General features: G+C 66.9%; 1 protein-coding gene across 1 annotated transcript; it reads left to right on the forward strand.

The window, feature by feature from the left end:
* The first annotated feature begins 5,553 nt into the window (after nt 1-5,553).
* Nucleotides 5,554-27,782, forward strand: STRA6 (signaling receptor and transporter of retinol STRA6). The gene is made up of 20 exons (XM_062204874.1): nt 5,554-5,633; nt 6,429-6,491; nt 13,679-13,838; nt 16,438-16,504; nt 16,718-16,803; nt 17,648-17,787; nt 18,005-18,028; nt 18,176-18,342; nt 19,310-19,432; nt 19,791-19,858; nt 19,982-20,052; nt 20,230-20,297; nt 21,355-21,517; nt 23,333-23,408; nt 23,832-23,965; nt 24,411-24,528; nt 24,605-24,706; nt 25,161-25,324; nt 25,503-25,673; nt 26,939-27,782. Exons 3-20 carry the CDS (start codon nt 13,726-13,728, stop codon nt 27,106-27,108), a joined length of 2,025 nt encoding a protein of 674 aa, XP_062060858.1. The 5' UTR covers nt 5,554-5,633; nt 6,429-6,491; nt 13,679-13,725; the 3' UTR covers nt 27,109-27,782.

The raw sequence follows: 27,782 nt of genomic DNA on the forward strand, positions 1-27,782 counted from the left end.
TGCTCCCCAGCGCCAGGCTCCGCCCTCTGCCAGGCCTGGTGACAGACCGCACCCCTCCCCGCCCGGTGACAGCGCTGAGAACGCCCTGACAGCGCCTTTGTTCCCCAGAAGTAAAAGAAAATCGAGCTACAGAGGGAAACCTCAGGTAGCTTTTAGCGGGGCTCAGCTGCCTGGGGCAGAGCGTGTTGAAGCTGCAGGCGATTGTCACTGGAGCTGAGCGGGGCGCCGCCCCGTCCCTCCCGCCTGGCTCCGGGCCGCCCCTGTGCCTCCTCCCCGCCAGCGACGCCCACAGTCCCGGACAAAGGCGAGAGAGGTGGGGCGGCCGTGCGCGCACGCGCGCCGCGCGCCTGTGTGCCGCGCGCCGTCCCGCGGGAGCGCGCCATCCCGCGCGCCCCCGGGCCCAGGAGGGGGCTGGGAGCCGCTGGGCCACGTGCTGGGGGGAGGGGCGGCCCCAGTCCCTAACGCCAGTTAAGAGAGAGATTAATATATTCAATCTGCTCCGGGGTAATTGAGGGAACAATTGCAGTGTTATTCTAAAGCACATAAAACGGCCTCATTTGCGAGGAGGAGCTGTGGGCTTGGCGTTTGAGGAGCTGGGGCTAGGAGGAGGGGCACCCAGGGACCCCAGGGCTGGGACACCGTGCACCAGCCTGGCCCAGCCTGCTCTCACCCCTCCTCCGACCCCCACCCCAGGAGAGAAGGCAGAGGGAGGCTGCAGGAGACAAGGGGAGCCGGGGACTGGCACCCAGGGCTGGCACCCAGGTGAAGGGGTCCAACTCCCCCCACCCCGAGTACAGCGAACGAAATCCAGGCGTCCGGGCTCTCCGGGGAGGTGGAAGTAGCATCTGCAGGGTCCAGGGACAGCCGGGCAGCGCTGCTGGGCAGAGGAGACCCCGCACGTGGGCGCCGGGGACAGAGGGGACGCTGGGCCAGCCCCTGGCAGCTGGGAGCAGCTCTGCGTTCCCCTCCACTTGTCTTTAACCAAAGCCCCAGCCAGTGGTGCCTGGTCCGTCGGCAGTCAGGGCCCACGGGCTGGGGGCCAGGTGCGCGGCACCGCGATGCTTCCATAGCGGCTGCTTTTCTCCTTTTTTTTTCTTCTCCTCCAGGGCATAGGGGGGAGAAAAAAAGGTGTTTTAAATGGAAGGAATTAAAAGAAAAAACCTTGAGAGCACCATTTAAAGGCTCCTGGGAAACACAACGGTTTCTACGAACAAAACTGCCATTGTCTGGTGGAGGTAGATGCTGGGAAGGCAGGCGCTCGCCCCTCCTCCGCCTCCGCCACCTGGAACCCGGCCTGGGCTTCAGCCGCGTGGGAGGAAGCGGGGCAGTGGGCAGGGATCCCCCGCTTGGCGGCAGGTTCCTGTTTCCAGAAATCTCACCCCCGGGGATTTCCAGCCTGGAGCTTCTCCGTCAAGCACTTGTGCCTGGGGAGACGGGGGCGCTCCTGGAAGGCATGGGGGCCCCGTGGTCCCTCTGCCCGTCCTAACCCCTCAGTGCACGCTGCGTAGCCTTCAAAGAGTCCCCTAGAGTCCTCCGGGATGGCCTGAGCCCCCCACGGCCATGGTCCCAGAGTCCCCCCAGGGCCTCTGCCCGGAGTTTGGCCTGCATCTTCTTGCCCCCACACCCTCTGAGCCCCCTTTGTCGGCACTGGATGGCCCGCACTCCACCCCCACCCTGCCCCGTGTGACAGACTCCCTTGTGCTGGACACGGAAGGGCCCTGGGGTGCCAGGGGGCACCAAGAGGTGACAGGAGGCCTGGGCCTTGGGACAGACGGCCACGGCCTGTGGCTGGCGGAAGACTTGAGCACGGGCCCCTGGCACCGGCTCCCCTCCCTGCAACCCCCTGGCCGTGGCCCCAGGGAGCGGCCTCCCTCCTGGGCCTGACTGTCCAAGCTGGGAATCTTCGTGGGTGGGGGGTCACAGGAGGGGACTTGAGGCCCGCAGAGAGCAGGTGTTCCTCCAAGACCCCAGGGCTGGGGGAACGGCGATGGCAGCCTGGGGGTACCCGCCTAGGGCTCGGCCCTCCGTGGGCCACGCTCATTCCTCCTCTTCTCATCACAGTTCCTCCTCCCTTTGCGCCCTGCCCCCACCCCCACCCCACACCCATCATGACTGCCTCAGCCAAGCATGGCACCCTCGACACAGGTGAGCCCGCGACAGCGTTCTCCGTGGGACAGTCCACAGCTACAGTGCCTGATGCTGACCGCACCGAGGATGGCTACGGAGAGGAGGAAGTCAGCGCTGGGGGGCTTCCTGGAGGAGGCAGACATTTGATTCTGGAGGCCAGATCAGATTCCTGGCTTTGCCCAGGATTCTGCTAAGACTGACCTGCGGCCTCTCCCAAGCCCACCCCCACTACCTTCGTCCCCATCCCCGCCCCCAGTTTCGGAGCTACCCCCTAGTCTAGGCCCCGTCCACTTTCCCAAGGGAGGCAGCCACGGGGCCACAGGACGGGCTTGGCCAGGCCCTGTGCTCTCTGCTGGAGGCGCCCTCCCTTGTCTGTCCCCCGGTGTGACTGCCCCCCCCCCCAGGTCAGGGCTGTCAGCTCCGAGAGGGGAATAATTTTCCTCTCTCCTGAAAGCCATTCCCTCGTCTTGCTGGAAGAGACATCTGACACTTTAAGGGGGGCGGGGGAACCAGCGAAGTGAGAGCTGCCCCGCCCCCTTGCTAAGGCAGCTTCTCCCGGAGCTCTGCCCCCCCCCCTCCAGCTCAGGGAGTGTGCGGGCCGAGGGGAGGGGACAGTGTCCCCGTGTCCCCAGGGCGGCTCCTTGGACCCCCTCACGCCCAGCGCCACGGGGGCCTGCACAGGAGGTGGTCACGGGTGTGTGCTGACGGACGAGGTCCCCGCTTGTCCCTGCACTTCTTGGGGGCACACTCTGTCCCCGCCTGCCTGAGCCGCAGCTCGGAGCACCTCCTCCAGCCTGCCCCCCCCCCCCCCCCCCGTCCCCCAGGGTGCCGAGCGCCCTTTGGCTGGAAACGTTTGATTCCAGACCCAGCTGTCTCCCTGCTGTCACCCAAACCTCTGGTCCCTCCTCCTGGGAGCCCCTCCCCAAGCCCGGAAGTGCAGCCCCTAAGTCGTCCCCCAGCCCGGCATTCTGCAGAGGCAGCACTGCACAAATGTCTGGGGGTGGGGCGTGAATGTTACCCAGGCAACAAAGAATGAACCAAAGATTCACCACCAAGGTTGTCTCTTCCAGGAAGCCCTCCAGCTACCCACGATGACACAACCTCCCTCCCTGGCTCGCCTCCCAGCAGGGGTGTTGCATGGTGATGCCAGATGCCCCCTGGGAACCCCTGCGTTCTCTGAGCCAGGAGACCCCTGGATTCCAGGTACTGCCTTGCACTGGGGTCCCCAGGAAGTGTCAACGTCATGAGGAGTCAGGCCTCCTTGGGCCTGGTTCTCCCCCGTGAAATGGGCCACCTGGGAGATGGCCAGGCCAGGCCAGGCCGCAGGGCACTGCCACTCCCGGGAGCTCCCTACGCTCTGCTGAGAGCAGAATCCCTGCCTCTCCTTGCCCCATAGAAAGGTAGAGACCTCCCATTCCCCAGATGCGTGCGGGCAACAGCCAGGGCTGGGCCAGGCGGAAGCCGGGAGCTGGGAACTCTCTCTGGGTCTCCCACGTGGGTGGCAGGAACCCAGCTGCTTTCATCTGCTGCTAGGGTGTGCGTCAGCAGGGAGCTGGATCAGAAGCCGCGCTGGGACTGAAAGCGGCAGAGTGGACAGTGAGAGAGAGACAGAGAGGAAGGTCTTCCTTTTTGCCGTTGGTTCACCCTCCAATGGCCACTGTGGCCAGTGCACTGCGCTGATCCAAAGCCAGGAGCCAGGTGCTTCTCCTGGTCTCCCATGCGGGTGCAGGGCCCAAGCACTTGGGCCATCCTCCACTGCCTTCCCGGGCCATAGCAGAGAGCTGGCCTGGAAGAGGGGCAACTGGGATAGAATCCGGCCCCCAACCGGGACTAGAACCCAGTGTGCCGGTGCCGCAAGGCGGAGGATTAGCCTGTTAAGCCACGGCGCTGGCCCTGAAAGCGGCAGTCTTAAACACCGTGCCACGTGGCCGCCCCTCCCAAGGGGGCCTGCCCAGCTCCTCCCCCAAGGCTGAACAGGGCAGGCTTGGGGGTCTCTGCTGCTCTGTTCACGGAGGGGCTGGGGACAGCCAGGCTACCCAGAGAGGCTGGGGTCTTACGCCAGGACTGGGACCCAGCAGGCTGTGTCCACCTGCAGCCCGGGCAGCGGGGGCCCCGGATGCCGCCAGCGGGCGCACTCCTTTTCCTCCAGGAAGCCTGCTTGGGTGGCCTCGTGCCCAAGTGTGCATCTTCTGCCCCACCCAACCCACTGCTTCCCTGACCAGGAAGGCGCCCTCCCAGGTGCTCAGGGGCCGGGCACCAGGGCTGGGTCTGATGTGATCAGAGTAGCGATGACTGCCCAGGGCTGTCCCCAAGCCCGCACTCTTGACTCACAGAGCCGTCCTTCATTTGCTCTACGTCCTCTCCTACGTGGCCGGCCTTGTAGGGCCCGTTGGAGGAGCTCGGTGTCGTGGGTGACAGCCAGCAGGCGGGCAGGGGGTCCCCGCCATTCACCCGCAGCTGCACGCAGGCCCGGGCCTTCCTGCAGGGCGTACCTGGCCGCCTCGTTAAACCGACGCTCAGAACCTCAAACTCCAGCTCCGTCGTGTGCTCCTCGGTCTTCAGCCTCAGATTCTGCAGGGATGCCGGGGCCCAGGGCTCGGTCCCCCGGAGAGCATGGCCACTGCCAAGGACCCCACCGCAGACTGCACAGCGCCTCCTCCCCTCTGCCTGCCGTCCCAGCCTGGGCCCCGAGGGCCACACCCCATCCTTCTCTGTTTGTTTGGGAAGAAACCAAGTAACAGGCCAGGAAGCCGGGCCTGCCTCAGGGAGCAAAGACAGTCACGGAGCCCTCCCTTTCATCAGTCGTTCCATCAACAGATGTTTGCTGACCACCTACTGTGTGCCAGGCAGCCTCAGGGACTTGGGAAACAGACGCAAAGCCAACAAACATTCCAGGCCTCTGGCCCTCAGCGGGCTGGAACACGAACACGGAAGACAGGAAGTGGGTGCGTGCGCAGCAGGAGGAGAGGAGGTGCCCGGGGGTGTGGAGCAGGCGGAATTTCCTGGGAAGCCGCGGGCCCTGGGGGTGGGGTATCGGGGACGGACAGCAGCATCGTGTCCTGGGAGCCTGCCCTCAGCACCTGCCTCGCCAGGACTCCCAGGACGGGGCACGGCTTCACCCCACAGAGAGCCCAGGGTTGTCAGCGCTGGACTCCACCCTTGCTGGTTCTTGTTGGCACCCGGTGGGAGAGGGGAGACTCTGGACAGCCCTCAGAAACAGCGCCTCTGTCGTCACCACCGCCACTCCAACAGCAACGGCCCCACCACTGCCACCGACGACCACCCTTTCACACCACCCTCAGGCCCTGCGGACAGTGCAGGTTGAGGCGCACTCCGTGAGGGCCTGTGTGACCTGTGTCCTTGGGCGGTCATGGGCAGCACCATCTCGTTCAGACAGGCTCCCTTGAGCTGTCCGTGCGACCTGCCCCCAGCTCCTAGATGGCTGTGCGCCTCCCTCCCTGGCCATGGCTCGCCCACGCTCAGCTGCCTGTTGCTAAAGGTGACAGGTGTGTGCCCAGGACAGGGCTGGCCAGGGACCGGGGTCCGGGAGCTGGTTGGCCCTGTGTCAGTGAGCAGAAGGGTGAAGAAGAGCAAGTGAGCCCGGGGGACGCGCCTGCACCAGCATCCGCTCTGCCCACGAGGATGCTCACCTTCCCCCTGGTGCTTCCCGGCTCCGTCTCTGGGCGGCAAGCGCTAGGCTGGCAGCCTTCCCCCCACCAATACAATGTGGCTGGGACCCAGGTCGGGGAGGAGGGCTGCTGGGGCTCCCGGCACTGGGGGGCTTCTCTAGGCTGCCCCCAGGCCTGTCCCGAAATCCTGGCAACCCCGAGGGCCTTGCTGAGACTCTGGGCTAAGGTAGGGGCTGGAGGTGTCTGGGAGGGCCAAGTCCCTGCTCCCCTCCCGGATTCGGTCCACTCCCGGCTGGGCCCCGCCCCCAGCGGTTTTCCAAAGGTGGGAACTGCAGGGAGGCTGTGGCTGTGGGGCGCAGGGCCCCCCAGGAGGAGCCGGGGAGGGGTGGGCTGGGGTGGGGAGGGGCGGGCCCAGCCTGCCTCCTTGAGCCACCTGCTAGGGGCCCCACACCAAAGGCCTTCGTGGGGCTCTGGAGTCTTCTCCCCTCCCCGCTCTGCAGCGCCCGGCCACACAGAGGCCACGGGCTTTGTCTGAGGGGCTGTAATTAGCCCGTCCCCAGGGGCCGCTTCCGCCTTCCCACAAAGGCTCCTTTCAGCTTCCCCCTCCTCCTGAGGGCTCTCAGACCCCGGTGCCGAGGACCCACCTCCAGCTCCCCCCCACCCCCCTCCCAGCAGCCACCGGGACTGGATCACCGTCGCCATCCACGGAGCAGGAGCCGGGCCCGGAGCCGTCAGGTGGGTGCTGAGGGGACGGGCAGATGTGGGTCTCCTGACGCCCGGGCCCACGTGCTCCCGTGATCCTCCTGGGCACCACCCCCCTCCCAGGCCAGCTTCGCTCCCGGAGGGTCCCACGGGGGCTGCTCTGTGCCCCCAGAGCAGGGGAGGATGAGTGCGGTAAAGACAAAATCAGAAGTTTGGTCTCTTCCCTGAGGGGTCTGGGGGCCATCCCCAGGCCTGTGCCCCCCTCCTACTGGCCTCCTGCTGCAGGCTCCATTCTGGGCACCGGCAGGAGAGCCTCGGGCCACCCCAGAGCCGCTTGCTGAGCTGCCCCTGGTGGCCCATGAGCCGGCCTTGCCTGGAGAGGCCGAAGTTCCCGGGTGGCAGAGGGCGAGGGCAGCCTAGCGGGCAGCGTGGGCAGCCCTGACCTTCGCCCGTGTGTGCCCGACGGCTCTGGGACTCGGCCGGCTCTGGGCCCTGCGGGCTCCGGGGTCTGAGGTCAGTGCCAGGACGACAGCAGCACGGGGCACAGTCAGAGCAGGTGCGGGGTTGTGGGGGAGAGGGCGGGGGCTGGCTGGGGCAACACTGACTGGTCCCGGCCAAGCGGAGAGGCGTAGGCAGGCCAGGGGCCAGCGTGGAGAGAGAGCAACAGGAAATGGCCAAGACACAGAGCTAGGAGAGGAGAGGGGCAGAAAGAGCGGACGGAGAGGCACACAGGGCGCCAGGCGAGAGTGGCTGGAGAGGGTCAGGGCCCGGCAGGACGGGGAGATGACAGAGAAGGGAGCCGCCTGGCTGGGGCGCCGCAGCGTCTGTCATCAGCTGTGGTTTGGCGAGGTCTGGCCCAGGCTTGCCATTTGCAGGGCCCAGCTCGGGGGGTCTTCCCCAACCCTAGGAGGACTCCAAGCCCAGAATGCCACTGAGTCCAAGTTCAAGATGGGAGTGTGTTCCCCTAGCTGGGCCCCTGACCCGAGCCACGGGGCCCCTCTGGGTTCACGCTGCCTTCGGCCTTGTTGCCTGGCCTCATCCAGGGCCCCGTCCCTGCAGCTAGCTACTGCTCTGTCCTGTCTGTCCAGCCTGACTTCCTCACAGCCCAACAGGGGCTGCTTGAGATCCAGCGATCACAACTGCATTTCAGCTGGCTGGCAGGCAGGAGCAAGGGTTAAAGAAAGCATCGTTCATTTTTAACAACCCATCCTGGGAATTACTCCAACAACTGTTAGATTTGCCTCCTGCTTAGCATACACCCGTGAGGCAGCTTCCTAGGAACATCAAGCAAGTGAGAATGTATTTTGCCACACCCCCTCCCCCAGGGTGACCACTGCGGCATCTGCCAGGTCCACTTTTGATGTGTGCACACTCACACATGTACACGCCCACACGCGTGTACAAGCACACACATGGACCTGGCGAGGGCAGCTTGGACTGGGGTCGCGATTGCTGTACCGGTCAGGGCCTCCTGGGCTCCTGACAGCCTGCAGCGTGGCCGGGGTCTCCACCAGTCAGCCCAGGAGGCCCCTGGCCCTCTCTGCAGACAGAGCTGCAGGTGCGTGTCGGGCTGGACACCGTGTCCTGCCACTGCCTGCAGCCGTGGGCACCACCTCTGTACGGACAAGGGGTCTTTGAAGAATGGAGTCGTGGGGAGTGGGATTCAGACCTGGGACCATTCTGGTGCAGAACGCTATGAACGCCACGCGCGGCTCCCCACACGCTCTGCGGAGGATGTAGGAGCCCTATGGAGTGGCCCCCACAGTGAGCCGAAGGTCCTGTCTCCACCCAGGGCTGGCCTGGGCTCCTGCTGGTGGACACAGCCCGGCCGCTGTGCCCTCCCTTCTGGGTCTCTGTTGCCGTGCGGGGGCAGTCACACCCCTGCCCCTCGCTGACCACAGCCCTTTCTCCCCGGGGGGGTAGAGGCTGCCTCCCCGGCTCCCGTCCCCTGGGCCCTGGGCCCCCTCTTCTGATCTTGGTCTGTCCCTCCCCGAAGGCAGCCAGGTTTCCCTTGGCGGGGGGGGGCATGGGGAGCCTCCACGCGATGACCAGGAACAGGGTCAGGGACCAGGGGCCAGGGACCAAAGGGTCAGTCAGAGACCAGGGTCAGGTTCAGACTTAGGGATCAGGGGTCAGGGTCAGGGACCTGTAATTGGGACCTAGGATCAGAGTCAGAGACCAGGGCTCAGGACCTAGGGCCCAGGGAACAGGGTCGAGGACCAGGGCTCAGGGCCGCAGTCACTAGCGCCTAGTGGGTTGCAGAAATGTGCTTGGGCCGCTGCCCACACCCCAGCCCCTGCCCCGTCCATGGTTGGAGGAGAAAGCTCCCTGAGGGGCCTATTCTGCTGCTCCTAGAACAGGTCACCCCCGGAATTCTGGCCCCAAAAGCCCATGGAAGTTTGCTCAATGCCCCCTGCCCAGGCTGGGTCCTGGGCTCCAGCACCAGCAGCAGGGAGCTGATGGGTTAGGAAACGCTGGCTGGGGGCACCCCTCCCATGGGGGGCGGGCCCAGTGGCTGGGAGGAATGAGTGACAGTGAGGAATGACCGCAGGTAGGGGGTCCTGAGCCCTTTCCTGCTGTGTAGGCCCCTCCTGGAGGAGACTAAGGGCCAAGGGGATCAAGTTTCGGGCAAATGGTTTTGGGGGAAGGGAGGCTTCACGGCGGGAGAGCAGCTGTCTGTGTGGGGCCCCAGCCCAGGGCTGGAGCTTCGAGGTGGGGGTAGGGTGGGCTTCAGGGATCCACGGACCCAGGAGGGAGGTCTGGGGGTGGTAGGAGGAGGGGCAGGGCCGGCGCTGGGCAGGGAGGAGCTGCTTTCCAGGAGGAAGTGGTCACACACCTTCTGCAGCAGGTGCTGGGGACACTGCCGGGCCAGCTGGCCAGCTGCTGAGACCACACGCCCGCCCGCCACCCGCCGCCCGCTGCCCCGAGGAGGCGAGGAGGCGAGGAGGCGAGGAGGCGAGGAGGCGAGGAGGCGAGGAGGCGAGGAGGCGAGGAGGCGGCCCGGCAGTGGGAGCAGCCTGCCTGGAGGAGGAAGGGGAGGAGGAGGAGGATACAGAAGCCAGAGGCCAGGTCGGACTGGGGTGGGGGGCACGGCGGGGGGAGCAGCGTGAACCGAGGCTTGGAGGGAGGGAGGGCAGGGAGGGGAGGGGGGGGTGCCCAAGAACGGTAAGGTGGGGGACCTGAGCTCTGAGCAGGGAGGAACACGCCACCGCCCCCTTCTCACCCGTGCTGCCCCTCCCCTCACACGGGGGCCACATGATTGGTGGGGGGCCTGGCGTGCAGAGTGAACCAGGCAGCCCTCTCTGCCTGGGGTTCCCGCTAGGCTGGGGCCGGAGCCTGGCGCCCTCTGTTCCGGTGTGTGCCGTGTGCTGACGGGCACACCCCCAGCATGCTGCCTGCCTGGGTAGGACCCGCCTTGGGCGCAGGCCCCTGGGTTCTGGGGGCCTGCTGGGGCGGGGAGGGGCTGTCCAGGCAGACAGTGGCCACCCCTCCCCACCCCACCCACCTGGCGCGCTCCCTGCTGTGCTCGGGGTCTGGCTGAGGTTTGTGCTTCCGGGGTGCCACTGGATGGACTCAGAGCCCAGGCTGGGGTCTGGGGTGGGAGGCGGAGAGCCGTGGGGTCTGGGGGCTTCCGGCTGCAACCCACGCCCGGCGCCAACAGGTCCCAGGGGCAGCCTTGAGGGCGCAGGGTCTTCAAGCAAGCTGCACAGGCGTAGTGGGGGCCGGGGGAGCCCTGGGGGGTGCTCCTCGGATTCCGGCCACGCTGCAGGCCTCCCCCACTCCCCCCTGCTCCTCCCGGCTCAGCACTTTGCCCTCTGAGGATTTTGATAACCACAGACGGCAGGAGGCGGTGCACGTGGGCCTCTGATCCAGGACGCGAAAATTCCTTGGGTTTAATCAACTCGAACGCAAACACGGGGCCTGGGGCAGGGGCGGGGGAAAGCCCTGAGCCAGCCCCCGCCCGGGGCCAGGGCTGCTCCGGCTCCAGGCCCCGAGGCAATGGCCTCCATCCGCTCCAGTCCAGAGATCTTTAGCCCCCGCCCCCCCACAGTGCGTCTCTGTCCAGCTGAAGAGTCCGGCCTGCCTGGGCCGCCCCTTGGACACTGGCATTGGCCACATCACATGGCCCTGTGGGCTCGAGCAGCGGGGCAGGCTGCCCTGACCCCTGACCTGCGCTCTCCTTGCCTCCCAGGCTCCCCTTCCCAGCTCTCCTAAGACTCTCAAGCTTCACCCGTGCCCCCACTCCTGACCCTTTGTGGTCCCCGGGCCCTGGTCCAGACCCTCTCCTCCAGGAGGCCTCCCGGCCTGTTCCTCCTCTCTGAGCCTCCGCAGTGCCCTCTCCCGATGGCAGGGGCCGGCCGGCCTCGATTCTTCTGGGTCTGGGCGCCCTAAGTCAGCCAGAGAGCAGCCTGGCCTCTGCTGCCCAGGCTTGGAAAAGGGCAGCGGGGCAAGTGTTTGGTGCAAGGCTCGAGCCGCCCGGGATGCCCACGTCCCCTGCAGCAGTATCTGGGTTGGAGTCCTGGGTCCCTTGAGTTCCTGGCTCCTGGCTCCAGCCTGGCCCAGCCCTGGGCATTTGGGGAGTGAACGAGCAGCTGGGAGACCTTTCTCTTTCTGCCTTCCAAATAAATAAATAAATAAATAAATAAAACAATTTATTTAGAAAAAAATACTCCAGAAAGGAAAGAAATGAGGGGGATGCCCTGCTCTTCTCCCTGGGTCTTTGACCCAGCCTGCCCCCCCCCCCCCCCCCCCGCCTGCGGCAGGACACCTGGGCAGCCCCCACCTCCCTGTCAGTAGCTCTGCATTCCTGGGCCATGAAGTCACCAAGAGCAGTGGGTGGAGGCCCTGGGGGCGGGAGAGTCCACAGTGGGAGAGGGTCCGGGCCAGGCGGCTGCAGGGCGAGCTCAGACCCAGATGCGGAAGGGACTCACCCAAGGCCACACAGCCTGCCGGGCCCGGCCCAGGCCAGGAGAGCCTGCCCCTTCCCCCTGCTCACTCCCACCCCCGCCCCGGCACCTGGACGTGGCCGCCCTCTGCCCTGGGGGGCCCGCGTGTCCTGGGTGAGAGGGGAGCAGCATCGTGGACACTGGGCTGTCCCTGCAGAGAGGGGACGGTGTCCTCTGGTTGATGCAGGGAAGTGGGGAAGGGATAGATGGAGGCTGGGCTTCTCAGCGCTCAGTTGGGTGCCCCTCCTTCAGGTAGGAGCCGACCGTTACTGTTGCCTCCTCCATGCAGCCCCCGGTACAGCCAACCCCTGTCTGCTGTCGCCGTGTTGCCACATACAGAGCACTGCCCGGCCCGGAGTCAGCCTGCAAGGAGTGTCAGTTGAGTGAATGGATGAACAAACTCGCCCAGGGAAGGCAGAGCGGAGTGTAGGACACAGCTCTGACCACGAACCTCTCTGCCTTGTGTGGGGAGAGAGCTCCCTGTCTGGGCTGGACCCCGGAGGGAAGCTGGGTGCCCCTGAGCTGAGATCTGAGCCCCTGAGCCGTGAAGGGCAGGCTAGACCCAGCGCTGGGGCAGAGGGCGGCTGGGGCACCCCAAGGCACGACGGCCAGGCCTGCGAGGGATGCCGGCCACGGGTCTGCCATTGACCCTTTGCCCAGGGCCAGGATGGGCGGGCGGCCGGGCGGAGAGGCTTGGAGGGGTGGTGCTCACACAGGCCTGGGAGGCAGCATTCTCTCCCGGATCTGGAATCAGGTGGGCCGCCGTTTCTGTGGGGTGGGGAAGGGAGGCCGGAGCCGTCTTCCTGCAAGAGGGAGCCTTTTGGGGAGGGAGGGGGCCAGGAGTTCTGGCCGATCCTGAGCCTCCCTGGCTCTGGTTCTGCCCGCCCCACCCCCTGGCTCCTCGGGCCCACTCTGCCAGCTGCAGGCTCCAGACCTGCTTTCTGTGCCCCCCACCTGGAGCCTCTCCCCTGCCAGGACCCAGCACCCCGCACCTGGCACCCGGTCCCCGGCACCTGGCACCCGGCACCTGGCAGGTGTTCATTGAATTCACATCTTTGAGCCAACCGCTGGGGGACCGCATTCTTTAGCTGGGGAGGGCCACGACCCCAGCCCCCTCCCCGTGCAGCCTCAGGGACCCAGCCTGAGGACTGCTCTGGGACTCTGCCCCTCCCTCCTGGCTGGGGCCTGGTTGGGGGGGAGCACCCAGGGGTCCCGTTCTTCAGGGGCGGGGGATGTGGGATGGGGAGTGACCCTCAGCCCCCTCACCTTTGCCCCAAACTCTGGAGGAGCCCGGGGCAGGCGTGGCTTCCCCGCCGGGCGCGCAGGTCTGGTTTGCGTTTGGAGGAGGGTTCCGCCTGTGGGTATGAGCTATCTCCTTGTGAGATCCAGTGGAGGGAACGGAAAGGTCTCACCAGGGAGGCACATGTTGCTCCTTCGTGGAAGCCTGCGGGGACGGAATGGCGCGGGGGGGGGGGTCCCCCTCCCCGCCGCAGCCCCGGGGCACCAGCTCCCTGGACTGACGGGCTGTGGGGCACTGCAGAGGCGCCAGCCAACAGGGCAGAGGCAGCACGGGGCAGGTATGGCCACGTGCGTGGCAGGTGTGGGAGGGGGTGCTCCTGGCCACACCCCCTGGGCTCAGGCCACACCCCCAGGCTTCAGGCCCCACCAGCAGGGGGCTGGGGTCTGTACTTTTGTGGAGGTTGTGGAGTGTTCGCATTCCTGAGTCCCAAGAGGGTCTGCAGGTGGCTGACCAGAGCGAGGGGGGCTCTCAAGGGAAGGCCAAGCAAAGAGGGGGGACCCGGGCTGGACCCTGGGGAGCAGGAGAGGCCGGGAGTCCGGCTGGGAGCCGAGCTGCAGCCCGCCCACCCTTTGATCTCCACAGAGCCTGCCTCCCTGGGCCCCTCCTGGTGGGTGTGGGGGTCAGTCTGCCCGGTGGGCTTGGGAGAGGGGAGCTCTGGTTTAGACATGGCCCTGCTGGTGCCTGGACAGACAGACAGACTGATGCTCCGGCGAGGCCCCAGGGCCCCAGGGGCGTGCGCTGTCCCTCATGGTGGCGGGCGAGGCCGGTCGGGCAAGGCGGGGCGGGAAGGGACAGGAGAGGACAGGAGAAGCCCTCCCCCACCCGTGTCGGGCTGCTGGGCTCCCGGCTTTCCCAGACAGCTGAAGGCAAGAAAGTAACCTTTAGGATTAAAAAGAAAATGTTTCTTTGTTTGGATTTTCTTTCTTTCTTTTTTTTTTTCTTTTTCCCTTTTAAACCTCTTTTCCCATTTGCAGTGGCATTTTTAGCCTCTGGTCGGGGGCGGTCGGAGAAGGGCCCGGCCATGTCCACCCAGGCGGCCGGGAACCAGACACCCTCCGGGCAGGCCGAGGAGGACGCCTATGGCAGCTGGTACATCGACGAGCCCCAGGGGCCTGGGGCGTCCCAGCCGGAGGGGTGAGTGTGGCCATGGCTGGGGCCAGGTGGAGGGGTCCCCTTGTAGGGGGGAGGCAGGCGGAGACCATAGCCGGGGGCTGCTCCTCTGACCGGCCCACCGCGCGCATTCATTTGCTCTGTGACTCTGGGCGAGGTGCAGCCTCTCTGGGCTTTCGTCACCATGTCTCGCGAGCTGACTTCATCCTTGTCTCGCTGTTAAGATGCTCTAGGTTGGTAAAACCTGGGCCGGGCTGCTCACCTCGAAAGCACCTGTGCCGGGTGTGAAAATACAGATTCCTGGGCCCCAGCCTGGCAGAGTGTGGCCCAGCAGGTCCAGGTGCTCCTGGGGTGACCGTTCCGGGGCCATGTCTCAACATTGAGTTCTCTGGATGGTCCTGGGGGGCGTGGCGGGGCGGGGGGGTGGGTGCTGAGGACTGAGGATAAGGCCTGGGAGGATGGGGGAGGGGATGGTTCCTGTTTTCTTTGGCAGCAGTGCCCAGGCCAGCCTGGGGTGGGCAGGTGGAGGGAGGCAGCCACGAGCCCCCTCCCCCGCCGGCCCAGGCCACCTTTGCCCAGGGCCCAGCCTCTCTGTGCAGTCTGGGCGCCCTGAGGGAGGAGCGGGGCCGCTCAGAGCTCCCCACCTGCTGCCAAGGACGCCTCTGTGGGGGACCCGGATCGCGGGCCTCTCCTTTGTTGTTGCTGGCCCCTGCTCCGGGGCGGAGGGCTTGGGGCACGGCAAAGGTGAGGTGAGGAGGGGAGGTGGCTGAGCCAGATGTGTGACATCTGTTCCCCATCAAATTTGCAACCGGAGAAGGCAGATGGCTCACGTGCTCCCCGGGAGGCGGGGGCTGCTGCCTGGCCGGGCTGGGGTCACCCAGGGGGGACGCGGTCCCCGCCCAGCCTGGGGGAAGGAGGTGGTGGGAGGCCTTGAGGTGCTGTCCACCTGGCCCTGCCTGGCTTGCCTCCCTCACGACCTGGGCAGACCCGTGAGTACGGCTGCTGAGGGGAGGGGGGAGGGGCCAGGATCTCCTGCGAGGACAAAGAATCTGACCACGGCTGGGTCCTAATGGGGGCCTCTGGGCGCTGGCCCTGTCTGGGGCTCTGTGGCCTCAGGATAGAGGTCGGGGACAGGGCGATGGGGAGCTGACTCCTATAGGGGTCTGGGGTCGGCCACTCCCTGCTCTCGGTACCGGTACCGGTGGCTCAGCTGCCCTGGCCCCAGGGGCGAGAGCAGGAAGCTGGGAGTTCAGGGGAATCCCGAGGAGTTGAACTTGAGCTCACCCCTGCCTGTGTGAGTCAGAGGCTGCCAGGGTGGGGGGGACGAGCATCAAGGCTTTGAAGAGCCCAGAGGGCGGCCCCTCAGAGCCTCAGCACCCCGCATTGTCCACGTGGTGGACCCTGGTGACTTCAGCCGAGTCCAGTCCCAGGGACCCCTCTGACCTCCACTGCCTCCTGGGGCTGCAAACAAAGGTGCACCCACCCTCCCACCTCCTCCTCTGCCTCCTGGGGCTTTTCCCTCCCACAGAGCCTCCGTTCCCCAACTTCCCTGAGAGATGCCCCAAACCCCACCCTGCCTCGCTGCCTCTCCTGGGGTCAGCTCCCGTCTCTGGGTGTCTGTGCCAAGACACAGCTCCTGGAGGACAACCTGGTGGTGGTAGGGGGTTGGCATAGCCCCTGGTCTGGAGTGAGGGCCACAGGGAAAGGCTGCCCGGTGCTTGCCCTGGCTGTGCCCCGCGGGCTGGGACCATGGCTGAGCAGGACTGTGGGCTGGACAGGAGCCCAAACCCTGGGTGGGGACAGGGAGCGCCAGGCCTAGGCTCACACAGGGCGCCCGCCAGACCCCAGGTGAGAAGCAGTGCAGAGAGGAGGCTCCCTGCCTCTCTATCCCGGGACTTGGGCTTTCCCAAGAGAAAGCGAGCGGGGTTGGGGGCTGGGGCCGTCCTAGAAGAGGGGTCCGGGCTGTGTGCTCCCTGGAGGAGGAGGCCTCGGTTCCTCCTTCCCCGGCCAGGGGTGCCCAGGTGGATGAGCCGAGCCCCCAGCAGCGAGACCCAGCTGCAGCACCGGGCTGCTCTGAGCTCTGCCCGTGGTGGTGCCAGGAAGCCTCCGCCTGTGCGGGGACCCCGTCCCGCCTGCCTGCCCTCCCAGGTCCAGCTCCAGCCCTGGCCCCCTTCTCTGCCACCTGAGGCTTGGACCATCTACCTTGGTGTCTTCCTTTCTTCCCGAACCCCATTTAGCTATCTTGAGCTCGGTAGGTTCAGACTTTGGTGAGCACTGTGGTGTGGGTTTCCACACCCATTCCCTTGGCTGGGCATCCTTGTGCAGTGTGTAACTTGTGTGAGGCCAGGAAGTCAGGAAGGCTTCCTGGAGGAGGAGAGATGGAGGGGTCTGTAGGGGAGGAAACAGTGAGTGATGGAGAAAGATGTGCGGCCACGCTGGCCCCTCTGCTTCCCCTGGGGGTTTCCCATCTTCAGAGTGTGGTGTGGGATGGGTGGGTGTGCCCCGGGGACAGAGACGAAGCAGCCTTGTGTAGGACAGAGCAGGAGGTTCAAGGTGGTGGTGGGTGGGGCCTCGGACCCTAGACCCCCGGCCAGGCCTGAGCCAGCCTGCGCTTGCTCCGCAGGGCAGTACCCGCCTGCCACCCCAGCGTGTCGCCCGGCCTGCTGCACGCCTGCCTGACCTCGCTGTCGGTGAGCCCAGCCCGAGTCCAGCCTGTCTCAGGGAGTGGGGGTAGGGGCGGGGCCAAACCAACCTCCCAGCCTCCTGTTCCCTCGATGTCACTTGAGTGTGCGCTGGGCGGGTGGGGGTTCCTGAGGCTGACAGGGGGCCAAGCTCTCAGACCCAGGCCCACAGGGAGAGCCTGGGCCCCAAGCCCCCCTGAGCCTGCTGCGCTAACCTTCCAGCTCCTGGCGCTGCTGCTGCTGGCCCTGCTGCAGAGGCGCTCCCGGCTCTGGCCCCACTGCTGGAGAGGCAGGCCTGGACTGCCCAGGTGGGTGCCGGGGCCGGGGCACCCCAGCTCCCACAGGGCCGGGGGCCGGCGTGTTGGGCTCCTAGAAGCCAGTTCTCCCCCCGGGACCTCCCTTCCCTCTGCCCAGGGTCCCCAAGGTTAGCCAGGACCCCAGAGGGAGGGATGTGGGGAGCTGAGAGTCCACCCCAGGCCCTAGGAAGCAGCAGTCTGCTGGGCAGCCCTGGGGGTGTGCCCTGGCCTCTCTGGGACTTCAAGGGTAGCAGGCCCTGCCCTCCGGCTTCAGGGCTGGGACTCTCCCAGCATGTTCCCGGCCCTGCAGCCTGGCAGCTGGGGGCACCAGACACTGCCCTGGGCAGTGCCTCGGTGGAGACGGAAGCCGGATGGAGTGCCAGCTGGGACACAGATGCCAGGACCGCGCGGCCTGCCCTGAACAAGCAGAACATGGCCGGGGGCTGCCGTCTGCCCTCAGCCAGGCCCACGCCCAGCCCGCGGCGGCTGTTTTGCAAGGACACCATGACTGGCTGAGCTCTCTGAACGTCTGCCAGCCCAGACACGCGGACGGGGGCCTTGCGGGGGCGGCCATTTCCTGGGGCTCCCGCGGTGGGTAGAGGGGGCCGTGCTGGGGCCTGTTCCCGCTGTCTGTGCCTCTCGGGACCCTCGACTACCGGGACCCAGAGCGTGGGAGGCAGGAGGCGCTGCCCGGAGGCTGTGGGCTGAGGAGTGCTAGGGTGAATTAATGAATGAGTGAATGAATGCCAGCAGGACGGACTCTGCCTGGCCCGGCTGTGGACTGCAGCCTGGAGGCGGGGGCGGGGGGCGCTGGGGCTGAACGGCTCCCTCCTGCCCCTCCCCTGCCTCTGTCCAGCCCTGTGGATCTGTTGGCCAAGGACGGCCCCTGGTCAGTACCCGCTGCTGTGCTCACGGTTGTCTTCAGCTCGCTGTGCCTGCTGCTCCCCGGCGAGGACCCGCTGCCCTTCCTGACCCTTGCCTCGCCTCCCAGCCCAGGTGCCCGGAGCAGCGGGACTGGCTTGCCGGGGTGGGAGGGAGGCCCGGAGGCCGAGCCGCTGTCCCGGGAGGCGCCGTGGCCTCCTTGGAGGCTCCCCAGAGGATGCTCACGAGCCCCATTTCCGGGGCAGGGGCCGGTGACAGAGCAGGGGCCTCATCACAGCCCCCACCCCGGCTCTGCCCTTGCTAAGCTGCTACCGCGGTTTCTACTTCACAGATGGGGAACCTGAGACCCCAGGAGGTAACCTGTCCCACGTCACAGAGCTGGTCCCTGGCCCGGCCTGGACTTGACCCCGGGCCAGCTGAGGGCTTTGGAGGATGCCCGGCCCAGCCCTGCGCCCACCCCTGCGTCACGCGTCTCCCTCTCTCTGCCTCTGCTGCCTTCCAGGGCCCTGGAGGATGCTGGCCTTGCTCTACTACCCTGCCCTCTACTACCCCCTGGCTGCCTGCGCCCCGGCCGGGCACAGAGCCGCGCACCTGCTCGGCAGCGTGCTGGCCTGGACCCACCTTGGGGTCCAGGTCTGGCAGAGGGCAGAGTGTCCCCAGACACCCAAGGTAACCACTGGCTGGCGATGGCCTGGGGCGGAGGGGCCTGCTTGAGCCCACGGGGTTCCTTTGGTATCTGCATGCACTGGGATTCCTGCCACCCCACCTTAAGCTCGGGGTCCCACATGCCCGGCCAGGCTCCGCCTCCCTGTGGGCCAGCAGGGGACAAAAAGTGTAGGGAGGGGCATGGGGTTGGGTGGGCACCATAGTGAAGAGCAGGGGAGGGCGGCCTCAGGGCTAACAGAGTTCCGGAACCTTCCAACCTGGCTCACGGCTGCTGGGGCAGTTGCAGGGCCACTAGGTGAGGGCCCCCAGCTGGTGGTCCAGGCCGCAGAGCCCGACTACCTGGGTCTGAATCCAGCCTCCCTACTTCCTTCCTTCCCTCACTCGTTCAGCCGTTCAGCTGCTGTGAGCCAGGAACGTTTCTGGGCACTGCCGCACAGAGCCCCTGGCCCCTAAGGACATTCCGGTCCGGAAACGGGGGGGGGGGGCATCAGTTAGTATGCGAGATGAAGCCAAGTGCTGCTGGGTGCTTTGAGGGCATGACGTCACCTCTCTGAGACTTGGCTACCTCCCCGGAAGTGGAGTTGATAACTCCAGTCCTGGGGTGTGGGGGAGGGTAGAGCAGAGACTCAGGGTTTTGGGGGGGATTACTGGGTCTCTTCCACCACTCAGAACCTGGTACGTGCCAGGCTCTTGATTAACAAATAATCGAGTGGCCAGGGAACCCAGGGAGGCGGGGCAGACTGCCAGGGGGGCCGCCTTCGGCCTCTCTTGTTTCCAGGGCCTGAGCCTGGCTCTCCTGGCCACGCAGGGTCTGCAATGCGGCCTCATTCCCGGGCGGGGGGGGGGAGGGGGGCAGAGGGGAGTCCAGGAACCTTGGGAGGGGGACACTGTGCAGGCCTCAGGTGGAGGCGGGAAGGGGCTGGGGCAGAGGGCAGACGGTGAGTCTGTGCGTCCGTCCGTCTGTCTGTAGATCTACAAGTACTACTCCCTACTGGCCTCCCTGCCCCTCCTGCTGGGCCTTGGATTCCTGAGCCTTTGGTACCCGGCGCAGCTGGCACGAAGCTTCAGCCGCAAGACAGGAGCAGGCTCCGAGGTACAGGCCCGGGCTGGGCTCTCAGGACACTCAGCCCACCTTTGCGGTCCCAAGTTCAAGGCCTGGCACACAGCAGGTGCCCGGGGAGGTTTGCTGAGTCTCCTGAATGATGGCTCCCCATCCGGCAAAGCCTGGGTCGGGCCTGGGCTTGGGCCGCAGCCTCCGTGAGCACCCACGTGGGGGTGGGCAGGTCCGCAGCCACTGCCCCTCAGAATCTCCCAGCGGCAGAGGCTCTGGCTGGAGGAAGCTGAGGGAGCAGCCGTCAGGGGCCAGGGCAGGCGAGGCCGCAGGGAGCCGGGAGGGCAGTGGGCAGGGCTCCGGGCAGGTGTGTCTGCGGGAGCATCGGCTGTGTCCTCAGGGGCGGCAGAGCGGCTACCACGAGGAGTATCTGAGGAGCCTCCTGTGCCGGAAGAAGCTGAGACGCAGGTGAGGTCCCAGGCCCTCCCTGGGGGCTGGCGGACAGGGCTGGGCCGCAGGGGTGCCTGGGAGGGTGGCTCTGGAGATGAGGCAGGGCTGCCCTGAGGGCCTTGCCTGCCGGTCTGTCCGCAGCACCTCCAAGCATGGCCTGCTGTCGCGGGCTTGCCTCGGCACCAGACGCTACATCTATACTCCCCAGCCAGGTACGGGCCCAGCAGAGGCTGCGAGGGACAGGTGGCCTCTCCTGGCCCGGCACAGGGCAGCCGCCGGTTGGAGACAAGGGTGGGACCCTGGCCTGTGAGCCCTGCCCCCTTCGCTGGGCTTGAGGTGGGGTTCTGGGGCCCCAGGCAGCGCCGCTCACCCCTCCCTTGTCCCGGGAGCTGCAGGATTCCGCCTGCCTCTGACGATCGTGCTTTCAGCCACCCTGACGGGGACGGCCATTTACCAGGTACGTCCTGAGCCCTGCTGCCCACCTGCCTCGGGCCCTGCCCTGCGCCCCCACCCCAGCTCTCCGCATGCCCCTCCCACAACCTTGCGCACCTGCCCCCGGCCCCCCCGGGAGAAGAGGATGTCGGTCCTTTAAAAAGTTATGAAGAGGTTTATTTTTTTTGAAAGGCAGAGTGACACACACACACACACACAGAGATCTTCCATCCACTGGCTCACTCCCCAAATGCTTGCAATAGCTGGGGCTGGGCCAGGTCGAGCCAGGAGCTGGGAGCTCCATCCAGGTCTCCCATGTGGGTGGCAGGGCCCCGAGGACTTGAGCCACCCCTGCTCCCTCCCCGTACATTAGAAGGAAGCTGGATTGGAAGTGGAGCAGGGGCTCAGTCCCAGGCACTCCCATATGGGATGTGAGCTCCACCCACAGCACCTAGCGCCTGCCCCGGCCACGATTGAAATCCCAGCTCCCTGATTTGCCTCTCTGTGACCTGGGTGTTCACCCTCTCCGGAGGAGGTGGAGTTGCCTCCCTCTGCAGGTAGTGGGGGGGGTCAGTGAGATAGCAGCCCACCCCCGGCACCCCAGCGCCACCCCAGCAAGGCAGCAGACGGTAAAAGTCCTGGGGCACGGGTCTGGCCCCCACCCCCGCTCCCCGGTGTGCAAAGGGGGAAAGTTGAGGCTCAGTCGGGGGGGGGGGTGTCTGACTTGGAAGCTCCCACAGCTGATAGCCCAGCACGGACCCAGGCCTGTCCGGCTCTGGTGCCCGTGTTCGTCTGCTTTCCCCCACGTGGAAATAGGGGGAACTTTACCTCCTGAAGCTGCGACTGGATGACAGATGGACAGACGGAAGTGCAGACAGACAGCTGTCAGCACAGCCTGTGCCGTGGTTTGCACGCCCTTTGCAGGCAGGCCTGTGCACCTGCTCCAGGGCCCCGCGGCTGTGGCCTGCGTGCTGCCGGGGTTTCTGACCTGACGTGTCCGCTGTTGGCACAGAGAGCACCTCTGGGGATGGGGTGCCTGTGTGAGCACCCCCGGCCCTGCTCCTCACCACGGGCTCCCGCAGGTGGCCCTGCTGCTGCTGGTGGCTGTGGTCCCCACCATGCAGAAGGTGAGGGCGGGCGTCACCACAGACGTGGCCTACCTGCTGGCCGGCTTTGGGATCGCGCTGTCCGGGGACAGGCAGGAGATCGTGGAGTTGGTGAAGCACCACCTCTGGGCTGTGGAAGGTAAGCCCCCCCGCCCGGTCCCCCAAGACCGAACAGGGACAGGGGTGGCAGCGGGTGGGGGATGCGCAGTGGCTGCTTCTTCCCTTTGGACACTGCTGGCTTCTGCTGCTGAGGCCCCGAGCTGGACAGGTGACGGGTGGGCTCCTCTAGGGACACGTCCCAGGCTGGCTGCCCCCTGGCTCACAGGCCCGGCTCGGCCCACGCCCAAGCTCAGCCCTGCGCTTGTACGTGGTCCTGTTAGGACAGAGATGGATCCCAGCTCTCAGAGGAGCAGGAAACAGAGGCTCTGAGGCAGGAAGTGAGACTCGGCCCGGGCCACGCCTTCCCTGGCAGGTGGCCCTCGCCAATTCCTGGGGCTCCCACCGTGGACACTCTTAGACGCGGGGGCTGATCAGAGCAGCGTTAACTCTACTCCCAAGGCCAAGGGCAGGCAGGCTGCTGTTAGAAGCCACACTCGGCCACCAACAGCTGCACGACCTTGGGCAAGCTACTTCCACCTCCTAGCCTGTTTCCCTACCTGCAAAATGGGTGCCGACACTCAAAAGGCGACCTTATCCTAGAAGACAGAGCTGTCCACCCAGAGGGGCCCAGAGCGGGCAGGTGCAGGTCCTGCAGGCAGCCAAGAGCGGAAGGTTTCACTGCAGCTGGGCTCGGAGGGAACCTCGTTCAGAACGGGTGGAGGGAGAGGCAGGGGGCACACAAGGAGATCAAAGGCCAGGCCTGTGGGCGGGGCTTGCACACCTTCACCCTGGTGAGCTCTGCCAGGCACCTGGCCGGGCTCAGGGGGCAGGCGCCTTGCTCCCCAACTCCGGAAGGGGCAGTGCAGCCTCACCCTGCAGAAAGGTGTCCAAGAGGACACGGGACCAGCAGCAGGGACAGGCGGGACAGGCGTCCTCGGCACACCTGGTCACGGTAGAATCCCAGTGCTGGAGCCCCCCCACCACTCAGCAACTCCGCGGGGGGCTCAGCATCTGGGAGGGACCCTGGCACCCCGAAGCGAGCAGAGTGACAGATGCGGTAGGGGACACTTGTGGGAGCTGGCTGGTTCCAGGCCTGACCACAGCCCTGAGAGAGGTGGATTACACAGGCCCGGGAGCAGCCTGGCACTGGGGACTCTGGGCTGGCGCCATGCTGGCTTTCACCTCCTGGGTTCCGTGGGGACACAGCACGCTGGATTCTCCCCCAGGGCTGGTCAAGGAGACCAGGGTGCCAGCACCCAGGCTTATTCTGATTATTCTGATTATTCCGAGGTCTCTCCTAGCTCTGTGGGCCCAGAGCAAGGCTGGTGTAGATGCAGGGTGGCAGGTGGCAGCAGTGTGGCTGTCGGTCCTGGGGGACCCGAGTGTGTCCGTGACGCACCACCCTGTGGCCTCACCGTCCATGAGCACGGTGGGGGTGAGGGAGCTGGGGAGAAGGAGCACACCCCAGAGGAGGGGGAGCAGGGTCCTCGCCCTCATTCTGCATGGACCCGTCACGTATGTCCCATGCAAGGTCACGGGCGCAGCACGGCTGGGGCTTCAGAGCTCCTGCTCTCCTGGGCGCTGGGCAGAGCGAGGCTGGGGGGAGGCGAGGTACCCCCCGAAGGCCCCACGGCCCGAGCAGTGGTGCCAGCTCGGATGGAGTCTCGGCCATGCGGCCGTGGTCCAGCAAGACCAGGGCGAGGCTGGCTGTGCCGCCTCAAGCTAGACCCTCGCCCTCACTCAGGCCCTGTGGTCACCAGGCAGGATGGGGCAGCCGAGGCCGTCGTCCACTGGCACTGGGTCTGAGAGTCTGGGAGGGGGGCCGCTAGGACTTGACCCCGCCTCTGCCCTCCAGTTTGCTACGTCTTGGCCTTGGCCTTGTCCTGCTCGCTCACCTGCCTGGTCCTGGTCCGCTCGCTGGTGGCACACAGGTTAGTCGGGAGGAGGGCTCAGAGGCCCCTGGGCCTGTGGGACCCCCCACCCCGGCTGGGGGGGGGAGCTGCAGGGAGGGCTTGTGCAGGCCAGGGAGAGGGCAGGCTGGGGGGGCCAGAGGGGGGCGGTCTTGGCTTTGCCGGGGTCGGGGTTCCTGCCCAGGCCTCTCGCCCGCACAGCCGTCAAGGCCCCTGCTTGGGCTGTCTCCCGCTCCTCAGCTGAGAGCAAGCCGTCTGCGAGTCCTGTCTCCGTCCTGCACCCTGGAGGAGTCTACTCAGCTAACCCCTTCTTCCAGAAAGCCCCCCCTGCCTTCCCACTTGGGCTCGTGGCCTCCTGGGCTCCCGCAGCCCTGGACTTCCTTGCCGATGGCCGTGGGTGTGATTTCGGCCGCGTGGGTGTTTACCCGTGTGGCTTCTCCTCAGGGCCAACCTGCGGGCTCTGTACCGAGGGGCTGCCCCAGAGCTGGGCCCCCCGCCCCAGAGACCCCAGCCTTCCTGCCGAGCCCTACTCTGCTGGATGAGCTTCAGCGCCCACCAGACGGCTTTCACCTGCCTCGGTGAGCCCCTCGCCCACCAAGGCCCCGCCCCGGGCGGCTCTTAGTGGGGGGACAGCAGCAGGGCTCCGTGCGTCGTGGCTGCCTTCTCTCTGCCTGCTGGAGGCGTGCCCAGCGGGGGCTGTGGGGGCCCCTCACAGGAGGGCGGGCCGGAGTCCGGGAGGCACGTTCCCGCTGTGTGCAAGAGGCCTGTGCCACCACGGCCGCCCCGGAAGTGAATGAGACCCCGGTGCTGGGGGCAGGCAAGGAGAGAGCCTGTGACTTTGGGGGGGGGCTGCAAAGGGGGCCCCTGCCTGGGAGAGTGGAGCCCAGAGGACTTCAAGGTCTCTCCCAGCCCGGAGTTGCTGTCCCTCCCCCCGGGCACTGCGGTGAGAGGCTGGGGCCGGTGTGGCCCCTGCAGAGGCCGGGGGGGGGGGAGCAGAGGACTCAGAGGCCCCCCCGCCCACAGGGCTCCTGGTGCAGCAGCTCATCTTCTTCCTGGGGGCGGCGGCCCTGGCCTTCCTGTTGTTCATCCCCGCGGTGCACTCCAGCAACCGGCTGCTGCTGCGGGCCCTGCAGTCCTCCTGGTGAGCGGGGCGGCTCCGGGGCTGCCTCCCCAAGCCAGCACCTCCGCAAGCCACCCCCTCCCTGTCCCACCCACAGGCACTTCTGGCTGACCCTGGCCCTGGCGCTGATCCTGCAGAACGTGGCAGCCCGCTGGGCCTTCCTGGTCACTCGCCACGGACACCCAGAGCTGACCAACCGGTGAGACAGCCTGGGGCTGGGGGCTCCCTCGGGCCCGGCCTCTCGTTCTGCACCGCTCTCCTTCTACCGCCCTCTCTCCCCTGTCTCCATCAGGGCCCACCAGGGAGTGGAGAGGGCTTCCTTACCCACAGGGCAAAGGGGCAGTGGCCCAGCCACTCCTGGACACCTGTCAGGGGCCCCACATCCCTGGGGGCGGCTCTCTCGCGAATCCTCCAGTCCCGCAGTCCCCATGTCTTGCCCTGGCGGATGGCAGGAGGGGCTTGGAGCCGGGGGACCCACAGTGGGGAGGTGGACGACCCCCCCAGCTCTGCTCGGAGCCGCCTAGCCTCTTGGAGCAGAAAGTTGCCCGTCTCCCAGGCAATCAGTAAACAGCAGGTGCCCAATGAATGCACAGGGTCTGGCACTGACAGGACAGGGCCTCAGCCTTCTCCCCGCCCTGCCCTGCCCCCTCCAGGCGAGCGCTGTACGCGGCCACCTTCCTCCTCCTCCCCGTCAATGGGCTGCTGGGCGCGCTGGGGGCCGCCTGGCGCGTGCTGCTGTCCGCCCTCTACAACGCCGTCCACCTAGGCCAGATGGACCTCAGCCTGCTGCCGCCCAGAGTGGCCACTCTCGACCCAGGTAGCGCTCCAGCATGCCGGGCTGGGCCACGGGCCGTGGCCCTATGGTGTGTGGCACGTGGGCAGGCTCCCTGTGGCCTGTGCCTGGGGGATGACCGGGTTTGAGTGCGTCAGGGAGGGGGAGTGGGTGTGTCTGTAGCAGCCGCTCCCCCAGCAATGCCACGTCCCCCTCCCCCCAGGCTACCACATTTACCGGAACTTTCTGGAGCTGGAGGCCAGCCAGTCACATCCGGCCGTGACCGCCTTCTGCAGCCTACTGCTGCGGGCACAGGGGCGCCATCCCCGGCCGACGTGGGCTCCTGCCGCCCCCCAGGACAGCCTCAGACCCAGGGAGGAGGAGGAGGAGGAAGGTGCACCCTTGCCCTGGGAACGGGGTCAGGGCCTCTCCCTCCCCGCATGTAGAGTACGGGCCAGGAGGCCCCACTCCCTGGCCCTGCAGCTGCCTGTGGTGCCCCCCTACTCCCTGTCCCGTGGCTTCCTGTGGAGCCCCCCACTCCCTGTCCCGTGGCTGCCTGTGGTGCCCCCCCACTCCCTGTCCCGTGGCTGCCTGTGGTGCCCCCCCACTCCCGGTCCCGTGGCTGCCTGTGGTGCCCCCCCACTCACTCCCTGTCCCGTGGCTGCCTGTGGTGCCCCCACTCCCTGTCCCGTGGCTTCCTGTGGAGCCCCCCCACTCCCTGTCCCGTGGCTGCCTGTGGTGCCCCCCCACTCCCTGTCCCGTGGCTGCCTGTGGTGCCCCCCCACTCCCTGTCCCGTGGCTTCCTGTGGTGGACCCCCACTCCCTGTCCCGTGGCTTCCTGTGGTGCCCCCCCACTCCCTGTCCCGTGGCTGCCTGTGGTGCCCCCCCACTCCCTGTCCCGTGGCTTCCTGTGGTGGCCCCCCACTCCCTGTCCCGTGGCTGCCTCTGGTGCCCCCCCACTCCCTGTCCCGTGGCTGCCTCTGGTGCCCCCCCACTCCCTGTCCCGTGGCTGCCTGTGGTGCCCCCCCACTCCCTGTCCCGTGGCTGCCTGTGGAGCCCCCCCACGCCCTGTCCCGTGGCTGCCTGTGGTGCCCCCCCACTCCCTGTCCCGTGGCTGCCTGTGGTGCCCCCCCACTCCCTGTCCCGTGGCTGCCTGTGGTGGCCCCCCACTCCCTGTCCCGTGGCTGCCTGTGGTGGACCCCCCACTCCCTGTCCCGTGGCTGCCTGTGGTGGACCCCCATTCCCTGTCCCGTGGCTTCCTGTGGTGGCCCCCCACTCCCTGTCCCGTGGCTGCCTGTGGTGCCCCCACTCCCTGTCCCGTGGCTTCCTGTGGAGCCCCCCCACTCCCTGTCCCGTGGCTGCCTGTGGTGGACCCCCCCCCAGTCTCAGGGTCTTGTTACGGGAACCCCACCCCGCCCACAGGTATCCCGCCCGCCCATCACTGCCCCAGGACAATGCCCCACTCCCATCTGCCAACGACGCTCCCACCCCCACCCCCACAGCAGCCAGCGCCACGCTTCTCCCCAGCCTGGCCCTGGGACCCCAGCCTCAGCCCGTCACTCTGCCCAGGAGTCCAGAGCCCCCCCGCTCAGGTCTGGGGGCTGTGCGGGCTGAGCCGGGTGTTTGTTGAGTGACTCACAGGAGGTCTGTTCCTCCCAGGGTTGCAGCTGCTACAGACGAAGGAGGCGGCGGCCAGGGGAGCAGGGCCCAGGGCCAGCCGCTGCAGGGCCCGCTGGGGCCTGGCCTACACGCTGCTGCGCAACCCCGGCCTGCAGGCCTTCCGCAAAGGGGCCCTGTCGGCCGCCTGGGCCAATGGCACGCAGCCCTGAGGGCGGGCACGACCCACCGCTCTCCCCTCCCACACATCCTGCTCCCCTACCCTCAGCTCAGCACAGCTCCGCCAGCAGGACCTGCCCCCCCAAAGGCTGCTTGGGTAGGGAGGGGCCGTCTGTGCTGAGAGCCTGGGGAGAGCTTGGCCTGCCCATGGCCGTGGGGGCCAGCCAGGACTCTGACCCCTTAGGCGCTTGGTCCAGGAGCCAGCAGAGCTGGACAGCCACTCCCGGGCCTCTTCTCCACCCTGGCTCGGCTGCCAGCCTACAGGCCTCACCAAAACCTTCTCCTGACCGGCCTTTCGGTGCAGCTCTGCCTTGGCGCTCACCGGCCGTGGGCCAGCCGCGTGTTCCCCCTGCACCCAGCTGCCCTCCCCTCTGGCCCGCAGGCAGGGAGCCAGGCCAGGCCCCCTGGGCAGCAGATATGTTTGCATTTTGCTGCCTTTTGGTGTCCTGGACGAGGCCACTGTGTTCCCTGCAATAAACTCGAACCAAGGAATAAGCCTCCTTGTGGGGAGGGCACCAGGCAGGAGCTGGGGAGTAGGAAGGGGTGTTCCCCACCCCTGGGTGCTGGGGGCTGCCCCAAAGGCAGCTTGGGGGTGCAGATCAGGGCGTCTCTTAACCCCCACCGCTGGGTGCGTGAGTGAGGGAGCTGCTCGTGGTGTGGCCCCCCC

The sequence above is a fragment of the Lepus europaeus genome, chromosome 11 (assembly GCF_033115175.1).
Source record: "Lepus europaeus isolate LE1 chromosome 11, mLepTim1.pri, whole genome shotgun sequence".
Classification (NCBI taxonomy): domain Eukaryota; kingdom Metazoa; phylum Chordata; class Mammalia; order Lagomorpha; family Leporidae; genus Lepus; species Lepus europaeus.

Bases quoted from the DNA above. Each gene is read 5' to 3' on its own strand.
- STRA6 (XM_062204874.1), top strand. From the start codon at position 13,726: ATGTCCACCCAGGCGGCCGGGAACCAGACACCCTCCGGGCAGGCCGAG. The intron at 19,859-19,981 runs GTGAGGTCCCAG...GTCTGTCCGCAG, and splicing joins CGGAAGAAGCTGAGACGCAG to CACCTCCAAGCATGGCCTGC. The intron at 20,298-21,354 runs GTACGTCCTGAG...GGGCTCCCGCAG, and splicing joins CGGGGACGGCCATTTACCAG to GTGGCCCTGCTGCTGCTGGT.